General features: G+C 45.2%; 1 protein-coding gene across 4 annotated transcripts in view; it reads left to right on the top strand.

Moving 5' to 3' along the window:
• Positions 1-14,598, top strand: part of PDCD11 (programmed cell death 11) — a 37,733-nt gene extending 23,135 nt beyond the window's left edge. For 3 of the 4 annotated variants that reach the window (XM_012541590.3, XM_031955779.1, XM_031955777.1), the window contains exons 21-36: positions 1,346-1,408; positions 4,530-4,638; positions 5,457-5,546; positions 7,171-7,273; positions 7,566-7,743; positions 8,657-8,713; positions 9,373-9,495; positions 9,772-9,894; positions 10,209-10,512; positions 10,717-10,818; positions 11,377-11,523; positions 11,709-11,959; positions 12,362-12,530; positions 12,928-13,081; positions 13,533-13,698; positions 14,101-14,598. In XM_012541590.3, the coding sequence (XP_012397044.1) occupies positions 1,346-1,408; positions 4,530-4,638; positions 5,457-5,546; positions 7,171-7,273; positions 7,566-7,743; positions 8,657-8,713; positions 9,373-9,495; positions 9,772-9,894; positions 10,209-10,512; positions 10,717-10,818; positions 11,377-11,523; positions 11,709-11,959; positions 12,362-12,530; positions 12,928-13,081; positions 13,533-13,698; positions 14,101-14,272 (2,311 nt within the window). In that variant the 3' untranslated portion in view covers positions 14,273-14,598. The remainder of the gene's footprint in view (positions 1-1,345; positions 1,409-4,529; positions 4,639-5,456; positions 5,547-7,170; positions 7,274-7,565; positions 7,744-8,656; positions 8,714-9,372; positions 9,496-9,771; positions 9,895-10,208; positions 10,513-10,716; positions 10,819-11,376; positions 11,524-11,708; positions 11,960-12,361; positions 12,531-12,927; positions 13,082-13,532; positions 13,699-14,100) is intronic. The other variant, XM_012541595.3, reaches the window with a different exon arrangement.
• The last annotated feature ends 463 nt before the right edge of the window (positions 14,599-15,061 follow it).

Raw genomic sequence — 15,061 nt, forward strand, 5'->3', positions numbered from 1 at the left:
TGCATCCTATGTGATGTTGACAACAGTTAGAGGAGACTCATCTATGATTTTGTATTTTTCTAATGAATACTCTGAATACTCACCAAGTATTTAGCCCATTTTTACAAAGACATGGTAGAAATGTAGTCAATGGTGTCTTTTGGGTGGTCCCTCTCTAGGTATTAGTACCATCCAAGATATTTTTCATACTTTTGAAATCCTCTTCTGTTTGAGATGTTTTGAAAATTAAAGCCCAGAGTGCCTTTAAAATTGTGTTATCTTTAGCACAGATTTAATTAGCTCTTCCTGATCTCCTAGTCTGATCCTTGTCTATCATTTCTACTTCTTTATAGAGCATATCTTGGATACTGATTCAGCTAATGTTGAGTCCAAAAGTCACAATTCCTTTTGTCATCAGGGGTGTTGACAAGATCACTGTAGAAACGTGTTATAATCTATCATTTCCCTTCTAATTGTTGTCCAATTTCATCTATAAATACTTAAGAAAATAACTTTCCATGGCTTTTTCCCCTCGTTTTGTTTTTTTGATATTTTGTGAAAGGGTATTACTATTACCTTCTGTTATGGTCCCAGTTAGTTCAATAACGAATCCTCTACAATAGCTGTAATTAATTTCTCACGCCATATTTCCACTGGGCTGGAACCAGTTGTCATATTTTATGTAACCATAACTTTGCATAATATGAATTCGGATACATGTGACTACTTCAAGGGGATTTATTGTTTGCACTAATTGGGACCTAGTTGTATTATGCAGTGAAAAAGCACTAAAAAACAAACATTTCTAAATCTCATCTGATGGTCCACTTCTATCTACCATCCAGAATTCTGGTAGACCCAAGGAGTCTTTAAGAATTCATCATGGCTCAGTTTTTTGAGAATGGTAAAGATCAGGCAGGGGAGATTGGAAAAAGAAAGAAGGAATTAACCTAGTGTCATGGTGAAAGAGGTAGGAATGAAAGTTAGAAGAGAGTACTAACTTTAAAGTTGTCATAGTCACTCAATAAACATTTTATTAAGCATTTACAATATCACAGGCACTGTGCTAGGTGCTGGTGAGATAGCCCCTGCTTTCAAGAAGCTTATGCCTTAACCACGGAAAACAACTTTACATGGACAAGTTGTATACAAAATAGACAGAGGGTGATTTTGGGAGGTGAGGTTGGGTACTAGGTGTTGGGGAGATCAAGGACATCTTCACATATAAAGCATCATTCAGGTGAACCAAGAAGCAAACTAAGGGTTCTTCTGATTTAGGAAGGTGAAGAGGGAATATACTTACTTTGGGGAGAGGAGAGGTGCTTTGGCACAAGGAGAGAAGAGATTTGACTCTTTTCTTTCTCAGGACTCTCCCAATCAGCCATCCATCAAGTGCACAGACTGTCTCTGAGCTGAGTATTCGATCAAGGTAAGAAGGGTTGTGCTTATATGTCAAGGTGGGACATTAATAAATTATGCTGTTTATGAGTGAATTTTTGCAGATCCATAAAATTATATTTACTTTTGTTTTCCAACTTAGCACATTCTTGTGTCCCCTTTTTCTCATTCTAGTCCCTACTCTATGAACCACTAAAGGTTCTACTGGGTATGGTAATCTGCCATAGAGAATTTAGATTTTTTTACCAGCCTTGAGGATAGTTTGAGATGGGCAACACTGGCCTATTGGAAAGAGAACATAGTTTGATATTGGGAATAGGATTCTAGTTGGCAATTGTTTTTTAACTGGTTGTGTGAGTATAAATTGGCCCTACCCTCTCTGCATTTGTTTCTTCCTCTGTCAGTTCAAAAAATTGTACAACTTAGAAGGAACTTTAGAAACCTTCACCTGAGGCCAGTATTTGTTTTTATTTATTTCAGTTTAATTAGCTTCTTTATAATCCTGTATGTGTTATTTTATATATTTAAAATGTTATTCTCAGAAGGATCCATGAGATTCACCTGTCTGCCAAAGGGGGATCCATAACACAACAGGTTTAAGTCTTGTAATCCATTTCCTTTTGCTTCTGGGTGAACAAAATGAAATGACTTAACCTGAAGTCTGTCCATGTATCAATGCCTCTTTCCACATATTAGCTGCATCCCTGTCTTCCAACACAAGACTTCTCTTCATTTTAAACATGCAAGTTTTCAACTGTTCCTTTTTTGGAACGCTCTAAGGTCCTTCTCTCCTCTTATTGCCTGCCTCTGATGGTTTTCAGTTTATCATTGTCCTTCCTAAAATGTGACTTAACTAACTAAATACAGTACTATAGATATGGTTTGATCAAGTTAGGGATGGTAGGACTCATTACCTCTAGAAACAGAGTACTTCTCTCTTAATGTAAGAGATTGCATTTGATTTTTTTTTTGGGGGGGGGAGGAGGGGATGATGAGGAGAGGCTTTCTGAGATTATAATCCTTCAATCCCCTAGTTCCCCCATCTTTATCAAATGGCCTGTGGTCAAAGTAAACTTACTCTGTTTTGAATGTGAAGCTGATTCAAGTTCAAGTTTGTGGAAGGTAGATAATAAAGAAACTGAGAGCCAAAAAACCACCTAGGAATGTTACAGATAAGGACCAAAACTAGAATGGCAGGAAAGGAATGCAGAGAACAGATCCAGACTGTAATGGAGGTGGAATTAATAGGACTGAATGGCATTTGATTGATCCTTATTTAATCTCATTTTATTAGAAGAGGTCCAACATATAGGAAATGTTACATTTTTGAGAAAAGGTCTTTCCTATATTTTCTAGGTATCATTTCTTTTTCAAACATAAATGAATATTGTATTTGTAGTTTCCTAACACTGAACATTCTTTGAATACCTGAATTAAACCCAACTTGTTAATAAGGACAGGCTTTTGAATATATTGCTGTCACCTCTTTGCTAATATTTTATTGGCTATTTTTTGCATAAATATTAGAGATAGTGTGTTAGTTTTCTTTTTCTGATTTATCTCTTCCCTGTTTAGATATCAGAGCCATATATACATTTTTTTAAAATAACTTTTTATTGCCAGAACCCATGCCAGGGTAATTTTTTACAACATTATCCCTTGCACTCACTTCTGTTCCGATTTTTCCCCTCCCTCCCTCCACCCCTCCCCGAGATGGCAAGCAGTCCTGTATATGTTGAATATGTCCTAGTATATCCTAGATACAATATATGTGTGCAACCAAACCACACCAAAACCAAACAGTTCTCTTGTTGCTCAGGGAGAATTGGATTCAGAAGATATAAATAACCCGGGAGGAAAAACAAAAATGCAAGCAGTTTACATTCATTTCCTAGTGTTCTTTCTTTGGGTGTAGCTGCTTCTGTCCATCCTTGATCAATTGAAACTGAGTTAGATCTTCTCTTTGTCGAAGAAATCCACTTCCATCAGAATACATCCTCATACAGTATCGTTGTTGAAGTATATAATGATCTCCTGGTTCTGCTCATTTCACTCAGCATCAGTTCATGTAAGTCTCGCCAATCCTCTCTGTATTCATCCTGCTGGTCATTTCTTACAGAACAATAATATTCCATAACATTCATATACCACAATTTACTCAACAATTCTCCAGTTGATGGGCATCCATTCATTTTCCAGCTTCTAGCCACTACAAACAGGGCTGCCACAAACATTTTGGCACATACAGGTCCCTTTCCCTTCTTTAGTATCAGAACCATATTTTATGAAAAAGGAGATCATGTAGTCCACTCATGTCATTTTATAGATGAGGAAACACTTTTTCTTTTCTCTGTCACATTCTTCCACTCTGTTCTCTTTGCAAAGTTTAGGATTTTTCTCAACTCCAAATGTCTTTAAGTTTTCCTTTCATTTTCAAAGTGAATACTTCATTCTCTGATGTCTAATCATCTAGTCTTAGTGCCATCAGAGTACAAATTTAAGGCCATATTTTTCCAAGAGGAGAATAATATCTGAAAAATTAGTAAATTTTTTTTTGTTTTGTTTTTCTTAAATGCTTAAAAAAATACAGGCTTTTATTTAGCTCATATAGAATCATTGACATGAGCTGGAACAAACCATTCTCATTCTAGCATCATGAAGGGGTTCCTTAGTGAATAGGATTGAGATACGCCCAGAGAAAGAACTCTGGGAGATGACTAAAAACCATTACATTGAATTCCCAATCCCTATATTTATGTCCACCTGCATTTTTGATTTCCTTCACAAGCTAATTGTACAATATTTCAGTCTGATTTTTTTTATACAGCAAAATAATGTTTTGGTCATGTATACTTATTGTGTATCTAATTTATATTTTAATGTATTTAACATCTACTGGTCATCCTGCCATCTAGGGGAGGGGGTGGGGGGTAAGAGGTGAAAGATTGGAACAAGAGGTTTGGCAATTGTTAACGCTGTAAAGTTACCCATGCATATAACCTGTAAATAAAAAAATTAAAAAAAAAAAAGAATAGGATTGAGATGAGGGTACAGTATATGACCTGGTGATATATTTAAGGGGCCATTCAAACTGACTTCTCCCATTAATAACCAAGACCATTTTCTTTGTTTCTCTGCCTGTGTGGAAACAGTGAGCTGGAGAAGGACATCAGCATTGACCCCAGCACTCATTGCTCTAGCCCCACAGAGAAGCTCAAACAATACCTTCCTGGCCAGACGGTGATCTGTTTTATGAGAAAGGTGAGACGAATATCCCCATACTAGGATGTTTTCTTTGGAGAGAGAGAGAGAGAGAGTAGGGGATTGGGAGGTAATGAGGGGGGAGAGAAGACCAAACCAGAAACATATAAGACATCTTGGGGGTATCTCATAAGTTTTGGCATCCAACTTTGCTTAGGAATAAAAAGGGAGGATAATGTGTTCTGTGCACCTTTTGAGTTTAAAGTCTGATTGGGGCATAAGACTTAGACAAGAAGAATTTAGTTTCAGATCATGTATGTGAGTACTCAGCCATGGAGTGTACAGACTATATACCTGCTGGGCAATGCCAGAGGAGGCTGTGGAGAACGGGCAGAAGCACTTGGGGCAAGCTTCATAGAGTAGGTAAGAGTTGAGCTAGATCTAGAAAGATGCAATAATGTGAACATTAGGACTGTAGGGCTATGTCTAGAAAGTATAGTTTTTGGAAACAAAAGGTATTCTACGAAAAGAATAATACTTTCACTGAACTGCTAAGGCAGGTCCTTGATGTGCTTCTGGAAATAGATACTTCTATACTTTAGGGTATTCCCACACTGTGAATTGCAGTCCGTCTGTGCCTGCTTACGCTGTATCACTTGAAGCACAGTATTTAAAATGAAATCCCTAAAGGGAGACAGTAAATGGTAGAAGAGAAGGGACTTTTCCTTTCTTCCTAATAGGTGATGGTATTCCCATTTGAAGGAATTGGATATAGTTCCAAGAGTTTATGTCGTTTACAACACAGCAAAAAGAGATTAGACTTTCATGACCTCTTCCTTTTTCTGTTTTTCTCCTCCCTATCCACTCTTGTCTTCCAGTTCAATGTGATCAAAAAATGGCTTGAGGTGGAGATAACTCCTGATATCCGGGGAAGAATCCCTCAGCTATTGACTTCTCTCAGTTTCAAGGTCAGTTTCAAGGTCCATCTGTTAGCTGTGGGCTGGAGTCTTGGGGACCCCTAACCTCCAGGAACATTTGTAATGTATATTATATACAGTATTAGAGAGCTCTTATGGTACTTGGATAACAGGGAATAATAAGGGCTGTCTATCCCTGCTGGATTTCCAAATGTTCCATTTGGGGAAAGAACTAAAGTCTTTATCTCTCCTTTCTTAGCTTCCATAACATTGCTTCTCTGACATCTATCTGACCATCCTTCTTAGTTTATAAGCATGAATTACCCCCAAGCCCTCTCTTCTTTCTCCTTTTTCTCTCTTAATGCTTTTAGTAGCCACTCATAGATTCAAGTGACACAAATCTCAACATCTCTCCATTCAGCTTCATTGTCCCCTAAACCCTTTTACTCGTTGGTCATTAGCACTTAGATGTAGGCCAGCACCTCCCATTCATCAAGTCCAGAGCTTGACTCTTACCTATGGTCCCTCTTATCACCTGGGGCCCCACACCATCCCTGCAACCACAAGAATTTGAATGCTGGAAAGTCATCTTTGACTTCTTTATCCTTTAGGCCCACATTTAATCAGCTGCTTGATTCTGTCTCCTCTCCAAGCACACTGCTACCACCCTGCCTGGTGGGTTGCTGTCCTTTGTTCTCGAAGAGGAGGGAACTGTGTGTCACAGTGTGTCCGAAAGGCTGATCAGACTAGTATGAGCTCTGAATGCTCAGGCATAGCTTGGCCACAAATAGTCCCTGTGAATATTTGGAGTGGATTCTCTAACTTTGTGCATCTCACATTTCTTCTGAGCAACTTTAATTCAAGTTCTCATCACCTCTTACCTAGATTATTGTAAGTGTCCTGACTGGTCTCCTTACTCCCAAGCCTTTTTCTTTTGCAGTCTCTCTGCCCTATAGCTTCCAAAATAATTTTCCTAAGACCAGAGGTCTTACCTTCTCAGTCACCAGTCAGAACCTTCTGTGGTTCCCCATTCCTGTGAGAGAAAATGCAGGGGTTTTTTGGTGGTTGTTTTTTTGGTGGGGGCAAGGGTGGGGTCACTTAAGACCCTACACAATTGAACTCAAAATTATTTTTCCTGGTTTATTTCTCACCACCTGTTTGCCATGGTCATTGCAAAGATCAGATTATGTTCAAGCATATAGGACTAGTAACTATTGCCTGAACATGACATTGTGTCCCAACATTTAGAATGTATTCTTCCTCCTCTTTACCATTCAGAGTCCTTTTCTTCTTTAGCTTGGTTCTTTCTTTTTCTCTTCCTGCCTTCTCACCCCCTTTCTCTAATTCCTTCAGCAAATAATTTTTTTTTTTTGGATCTTCACATTTTCCTATAACCGTCCTTTCCTCCCTTCCCCTCCTCCATTCCCTCCCCCTCACACCCCCTCCTTCCCTCCATTGCTCCCTGTCTTGGGTCTACTGTTATAGTTGTCTCTATATGTTCCTTCTCTCTGGTAAGCTTCATGAATATAGAGATTATATCTCAAATTTAAAGAAAAACACACACACACACACACACACACACACACACACAACAACAACAACTTTCAGCACCAAGCATACTGCTTTGCCCAAAGCAAAGCTTTGCTGAATTAAATCGGGGTTCTCTTTCATCTAGGTTCTGAAGCATCCAGAGAAGAAATTCAAGATTGGCCAAGCCCTGAGTGCTACTGTAGTTGGCCCGGAGTCCTCCAAGGGATTCCTTACTTTGTCTCTCATAGGTATGGTGATGAAATAACTCCTGACTGGGTCAGGAAGGTGACCTCCGACCCATTTGGGCAGAATGGAGGATAGGACTTATTGCCCTTCTTGGGGGAAGAGTTTAATGTGGGCCCCACACCTTTTAGCCATTGATTGCTTTTAATGGTTACTAGACTGTGATTCTGGAAACAGCCTGGCCTTGAGTCAGAGGAGAAGCCTAATCTTCAGCTGCCCCTTCCTGACCTGACCTTGCCTGGTCTGCTTTGCAGCCATTGCCCTTTCTCACGTCTGAGTCCATTGTCCCCCTTTCAGGTCCTCACAGGTTGGAAGAAGGAGAAGTAGCCATGGGCCGTGTAGTGAAAGTGATCCCCAAGGAGGGGCTGCAAGTCCTCTTCCCCTTTGGGACAATTGGGAAAGTTAGCATCTTTCACCTGAGTGACTCTTACCTTGAAGCGCCCCTGGAAGGCTTCCACCCCGAGAAAATCGTCCGGTGAGTCCAATTCGGCTTTGCTCTCTGCCTGTCGTCCTGTTGTGCTCCCTTCTCTGGTGCTTCCTGTGTCTTAGCCCTGTCTTGCCAGTGAGAATGCCCACCCCCCGGGGCTGTGGCACGCTGGGGATAGGTAGGCCTCAGACAGAGCCCAGAGCAGTGCTTTAGCCTAAGGCATCAGCATGGTCTAGAGCAGAGTTGGGTGTGGAGGCCAGTTTTAAGTTCCTTTGTTATGCCAGGTAAACAAAATTCTGCCGTCACAAAGAATAGGAAATGACATAAATAACTAATGTTGACATAGCACTTTAATGTTGCACAGTGCTTTAGCCAGAAGGCATTTATTGAGTGCTTACTGTGTGCTTTCTCCTGTGTGTACAAAGAAAGGCAACATTCCCCTTCCCCACTCAAGGAGCTCACTTTCTGAGGGGGAAGACAAGGGGCCAAGCACTATGTATGTCCAAGATATGTACAGTGTAATTAGGAGGGAATCTGGGACAGTCCCCGCAGGGAAAGATGGGAAAGTTCCTTTGCAAAAGGGTGGGGTTTGAGCTGTCTTGGTGAAAGCTGTCAAGAGAGGGCTCTTTAAGCTTGAGGGGCCCAGGTGGCAGATGCTCCCCTGGGTTCAAGGCGCAGTGGGAAGACTGGCGTGGCCAGGTTAGGAGGAGAAAGGACCAGCTTGTCAGGGGCCATCAAGCCAAACACAGGACTTTAGATCTGATTCTGGGGATCCCCCAGAATCACAGGGAGCCCCTGGGGGAGGAGGAGGGACCTAGACCAGGGCAACCCAGACACTATATGCAAGGACGTGTCGTGGTTACCAGCCTTGTGTAGTGGATGAGTGCTGCAGAGAAGCCTATGGGTCCTAGCTGGGCGCTCACCAAACTGTGGGCCTCACTGTTTCCCCCCTCTCTCGCAGGTGTTGTGTGCTCTCCACCAAAGACCCCGTGCTGACTCTGTCACTGAGACAGTCCAGGTAGACTCTTGGAGGGGGCAGGGATGTGGGGATGGGATCAGAGGATCACTCTCTTGATCAATTTTCCAGGTTAGAGAAACCTGGCTTCCTTTCAGCTCCTTGTCTTCTTGTACTTCTTTTTTGGTCCTGCTACTTTTCCAGGTTTTGTTTTTGTTTTTGTTTTTGTTTTTCTCTCAAAGACAAGGGTAGTCTGAACTGCTTAGATTCAGGGGTCAAAAAAACAGGAGAGTACAAGATGAAGATAAAATTAGTCTGCATTCTGTGGGCAGTTTTCTTAGTGAATAGAATGTGATGCTGATGACACCAGCGTTAGGTTCAAGTTTTTTTTATCATTTTTGCCTTCAAGGACATTATGGAGGGAAAGGTAAAATGAAGTAAATATAGATGACAAACTGTTCACAGAAAAAGGTTCAAGTAGGGACTGAGCCTTGAAAGAGAACTCCCAATCAGAGGCAGAGATGTGTCAGAGGATAGGGATGGAAAGTGGGATGTTCGGTGCCAGGGACTCTTAAGTGGGCCACAGAATGTTGACCAGGAGGGGTAATGGGGATGGGGGTGGGGTGTCAAATAGAGCAGCCTGGGAAGATGGACACAAAGATTGGGTGGAGTAGTTAAGCCCTCTTCCCCTTCTTCTCTCTGTTCCTCACCCATTCTTTTAGGACAAACCCCAGGATGAAAAACAAAATAGAAGACCCTGAAGTGAATTCAATCAAGAACATTAAAGAAGGGCAGCATTTACGGGGCTACGTGGAGGCTGTCAAGAAGCTAGGGGTACACTTTCGGTGAGAAGTACGGGGTCTTCTTGTCTGCCTTTTCTAGGACTATTTTCTTTGTCTCCAGACCGCTTTTTAGGACTTCCTCATTTATGGCAGTTGCTGCGCGGCCCTAGTCGGGAGGAAGAATGTATGCTCCCTGTAGCTGCCTTGTGCTGTAAAATGAGGCCTTTCTGTTTTTGAAGGCACTGAGGGGGTCTTTGCCTCATTTTAGGCTTTGCCCGAGTTGTCCCGTTGCTCCAACATTTCTCCTAAGTCCACAGTCTCGTCTTTGCTTTTTTATAGCATTGGCCCCACACTTGTGGGTCGGGTCAAGTACCGGCATGTTACCAAGTACTTCTTGTCTGACAAAACTTTGTACCGAACTTACCTCCCAGAAGGAAAGCTGCTTTCCGCCAAGGTCTTGAGGTAGGTGTGGAAACAGGCCGTTGCTCATGCCACAGCCCCGAGGCCTGGTTGGTACACTGCCCTCTTAAAGGCAGGGCCCCTTTCTGGTAAATCCCTGAAGAGATGCAGCCCGGCTGGGGTGAGAACAAGGTTGGCCTTTGGGCTCCATGCCAGCCTTGCTCACTCTGACAGGAGATGGCCCATGGGCCAAGAAGGTTCTTGGTCAAGTCTGCTCAAGCTCAGGCCCATGAAAGGTGGTTTTGGTCTTGTTTCCTGGTCATTCTTCTTCTTTCCTCTCTCACTGGCCTTGTTGCTGTCTCTCTCTGCCCCTCCAGGCTGAACCGGAAGCAGAAACTGGTGTACCTGTCCTTCCTCCCCAAAGACACGGGCAAGCCCGATGTATTTCCTGACTCTTTGGGCCTGCCACTGAGGGACCAGGGCAAGAACCGGGTCAAGGAGGTGCCCAGCAGCCAGCCCAAGAAGAAGCGGAAACTGGAAGGCAAGGAGGAGGAAGACAAGGGAGACTCTAGCACAAAACAGGAGGAGGAGAAGCAGCAGGAGTCGGAGGCCAAGGCCAGACGGGCAGAGAAGGCAGCAAACACAGGGAAGCGGAAGATGCCTGAGATGGAAAGAGAACAGGTACTTCCTTGTGTGGAGGAGATCCCTTTTAAAAAGGAAACATGGAAAGCAAGAAGCTTGTGGTGGCTGCCTGGTGCCCCAAGGTGAAGGCAAGCATGGCCCTAGCCCCCAATGCCATGGAGCCTGCCCCGACGGGGCTTGGGGGGGACTGCCTGACGGTAGATACCTTGGTCCCTTCCATTCCCCTTCTTTGTGTTGTCCCAGGAGAAAGTGACCAAGAAGAAAAGGCCAAACCTTCTGCCTGAAGAAGATGATAGTGGAGTGGAAGTTAACTATAATGAGGAGAAGAGGCTGAAACAGCCCAAGGTGAGAAAGGCCGGCCCCTGATTGGGGGGTATTCAGAGACCTGGGCATTCTCCCAACCAGGGCCTCAGGAACTGCCCCCCTTCATTTCCTCATCTGTAAAGGGGTGGCAAAATTAAGGCGGCACGCAGTGTCTCTGGGGCCTTGGCGTTTAACTAAACCTCTCAGACCAGAGGCTGTAGTAGGAAGAATTCTGTAAATTAGTGAGAGCGTCCAGGCACCCCCTGCTCCCCACACAACATTGGGTTCCGAGTCTGCCCGGAACTCTGACAGCTCACCCCCCTCCCTGCTGGGCCTAGCGTCCTCACCAGTGACATGATGCCGTGCCAGCCTAAAGCTCCATTTGTGTGGATCCCAGAGATGAAACCGAAGTACACCCCCCCCCCCCCCATCACCAGTGGGGCCGGTGGGCTCCCTACACATTGCCACATGCACACCAGGGCTCTGGGAGAGCCGCCATCTTGTCTGGGCCTGTGCTCCGGTAGTCAGCAGGCGGAGGGGCTGGGGTGACCCAGAACACTGGGGCAGCCTTGGGCCTCACATGCGCTCTGGTTCTCACAGCAGAAGCAGACCAAGCCCACAGAAATTCCCAGGCTGCAGCTGTCTTCGGGCTTCGTGTGGGATGTGAGTCTGGACATGCTTGCCCCCGCCGCGCCGCCTCGGGAGGAGAGTTCGGACAGTGAAGAGGAGTCATCAAGCCAAGCCACGGTTTGGTCTTCCCCCGGGGCTTTTTTAGAGGGTCTCTCCAAGGAATGCTTCCTGAAGCTGAGCCTTGGGGGTGGGGGAGGAGGGAGCAGGGCAGAGCAGAGTCGAGAGGTCTTGTGGGCTCTCTCCGGGGTAGGTAGGAGCCGAGCCTGGGGTGCCACTACTCACCCTCACCTGCTTCTCTGTAGCTGAAGAAGAAAAGCAAGAAGGACAAGGAGCTGGAGAAGCAGCAGGCAGAGAAGGAGCTGACACGCATCGAGACAGCCTTGATGGACCCCAATTGGCAGCCCGAGACCGCTGATGACTTTGACCGTCTGGTCCTGAGCTCCCCCAACAGCTCCATCCTGTGGCTGCGGTACATGGCCTTCCACCTGCATGCCACAGAGATCGAGAAAGCCCGGGCGGTGGCTGAGAGGGCCCTCAAGTCCATCTCCTTCAGGTAAAGCGGCTCCCCAGGGATAGTTGCAGTTAATTTGGATACATAGTAGGTTGTGATCACTTGATAAGAGATCCGGGCTCTGCTGGTTCAGAGGAAGAAGGAGAGTTTAGGGTTTATATTCAAGGGTTGACATCCTGCTGACCCCAACTGAGTCGAGGCTCTCAGTCCCATCAGGAAAGTCTGTTTTGGGGATCCAGCAGGGCACAATAGAGCCCCATCCATAGCCAGGCTTTTTTGCAGACTTTTGGGGGGCAGTGATTACTCAAGCTTGATTCCCTGACATTGAGAAGATCTGCGGGCCAGCTGTGATCTGTATTTCAGACGTTGAGTAAAACATTGAGGTGAAAGAGGCCCTCTGGAACAGAGTGAGTTTTGACCCTTTTGTTTCCTCCTTCCCCCCAGAGAAGAGCAGGAGAAGCTAAATGTGTGGGTGGCCCTGATGAACCTAGAGAATATGTACGGCTCCAAAGAGACGCTGAGCAAGGTCTTTGAGCGGGCTGTGCAGTACTGTGAGCCCTTGAAGGTCTTCTTCCAGCTGGCTGACATCTACAGCAAGTCAGAGAAGTACCAGGTGTGTTTCCCAGGTGTTTCCTTTAAGCCCCAGAAGAGTCTCCTCCCCATCCCCGCTCCAGACAGCATCTGCCCAGAATCTGCAGGCCTCCTCTTCTCACCGTAACAGTTCTGGGCCCCAGCACGCCTGTCTACAAAATGGCAAGAATAGGTTCTTCCTTTTAGAGGTTAAGTAAATTGCTGGATGGGGAAATGATTTGGGAGATGAGATTCCAGGAGTCTCTAGTGTACCTCAGATGTCCCTGAGCTTGAGCATTGCAGACTGGTGGTAGTACTGTAGTAGTTGAGAAAAGCCTCTCAAAAAGTGAGTGCTCTCCTGCCCCTTCCCAGCCCCCAGCCATGAGGTAGGCCCCCCTCCCTCCCTCCCCCCAGTCCTCTGTTCATCTCGTTTTCCCCAGGCTGCTGAAGAAGTCTACAATCAGATGCTGAAACGTTTCCGACAAGAGAAGACTGTGTGGGTCAAGTATGGCTCCTTCCTCCTTCAGAGGGGAAAGGCTGAGGCCTGTCACGACCTGCTGCCGCGGGCCTTCAGTTGTCTGCCACAGAAAGAACGTAAGGCCTCCTGGTTCTTATCCCTCTCTCTTTTCCCCATGTAGCTTCTGGAGGATTTCCTGCTTGCCCTTGTCAGGATGATTCTCATGTTGTTCTTGGTTTCCGCATAGAAGGATGTAGAATGGCGGTGGGCCTTCCCCAGAGTCCCCATTCCCAGATGAGGATAACAGAATTAAATCTCATTCTGAGCCTCTTTGTTGAGATGTCATATGGATTTAGATAAAGGGGCCCAGTGGCCAATGGAGTTAGGACCCTTCCCTGATGCTAACTTTTCCACCCTTCACACCTCATAATCCCATATTGGGCTTTGTCCTTCTAGAAAGGGCTGGGAAACTGGGACCAGGGATGAGGGGTGGGCACCCCTCCCCATCATCTGGAACTCAGTCTCGTAAAGAAAGGGTTCTGGCTCAGAGGGGGTGTGTGTGTCTGAGAGCTCCCTTTGCCGTTGCAGATGTGGATGTCATCTCTAAGTTTGCCCAGCTTGAGTTCTATCAGGGAGATGGCGAACGAGGCAAGGCCATGTTTGAGAGCACCTTGAATAGCTACCCCAAGCGCACAGACGTCTGGTCCATCTACATCGACATGCTCATCAAGTTTGGGAGCCAGAAGGAAGTAAGGTAAGTAGAGGGGTGAGGGGGTCTCATTTCTCTTCACCTTCTAGGTGTTCTCCATTCTTTTCCTCAGAAGGCAATTTTGTCCAACAGGGAGGGGGCCTCCTGTGAATTAATCTATGCCTCAGCTTTCATTTCTACTGCCTTCATTTTGCCCTGGCATCCTCCCCATGGGACAGGGCATGGTAGGGGCTGCTTTGCATGAAGTCAATTGACTATCTGGGGCAGAGCTGCGACTGGGATGCGGGGCTGTCTTTCTCCTGGGACTCCATCCCCTAGACCCAGCAGCTCCCTTCTCAGTTTACTTAGGATAAGGCCAGGTTTTGCCAGAATTCTCCAGTTGTAACAAATTCTGGCTGTGGAGGGCCAGTCCCTCATTTCCCTGAGCTCCCTATTCTTGTGATCCAGGGACGCCTTTGAGCGAGTGGTACACTTGAGTCTGTCCCCCAAGCGGATGAAATTCTTCTTCAAACGCTACCTGGACTATGAGAAGCAGCATGGCACAGCTGAGACGGTGCAGGCTGTCAAGGAGAAGGCCTTGAACTACGTAGAGTCCAGGAACACTCTTGCTGACAGCTAATGCCTGGACTGGGCCACACAAAGCATCTTCCAGGCCATTGTTCCTGGGGAGTGGACACAAGATGTATTTAAAACCCATAGTGGGAGAGAGGGAGTGTGAGAGGATTTACTTCAGTGTCGTTTGTGTAAAGACCAGCAGTAACCTGCCCTTGTCAGAACTTGTATTTATGTGTGTCCGTGAGTGTATTGTTTCTCTGGACCTTTATTTTTTGTTATAAGGCATGGTTGGGGGGAGGGTGGGTATGGTATATATTGTAAAATAAAGACGATATAAAAGCAAAAGATCAAAAAAAATTTTTTTAAGAGATGTTCATTTTATTTAAAAAAATAAATAAAAAATGAACCAGCTTGTTTCCTCTACTTCTCTTCCTGGTAATGCTGGAGGGCAAATTTCTCTGACCATTTGTTCCAGTCATGTTCTGACTGACAGACTCCCAAGAACCCTGTCTGGTTTGCAGCATACAATTTAGCCACCCCAGTCTCTTTGACCTTTCTTGGAACCATAGTCAAAAGTCAAGAAGACTTGCTACGTTTAGCCTGAGTTTAAATGAACTTGTTTACCTGTGAGAATGTCTGTGCTGACTATTTCACCAGAGCTTTCTTAAAGAAAGTGCTTTGTAAAGTATTATTTTTCCCCTGGGAAGTGGTAATGATAGGGGGCTGACTTTTTCTCATTTAATCATGTGTGTGATCTCTTCAAAATTAGGAATCACTAGGCTGTGATGGTATCATGGCAATCCCTAACGACCATGGGCCATGTGCTTGGTCTTGCCTCCTGCCAGGACTTTCC

Source organism: Sarcophilus harrisii, chromosome 2 (genome assembly GCF_902635505.1).
Source record: "Sarcophilus harrisii chromosome 2, mSarHar1.11, whole genome shotgun sequence".
Lineage (NCBI taxonomy): Eukaryota > Metazoa > Chordata > Mammalia > Dasyuromorphia > Dasyuridae > Sarcophilus > Sarcophilus harrisii.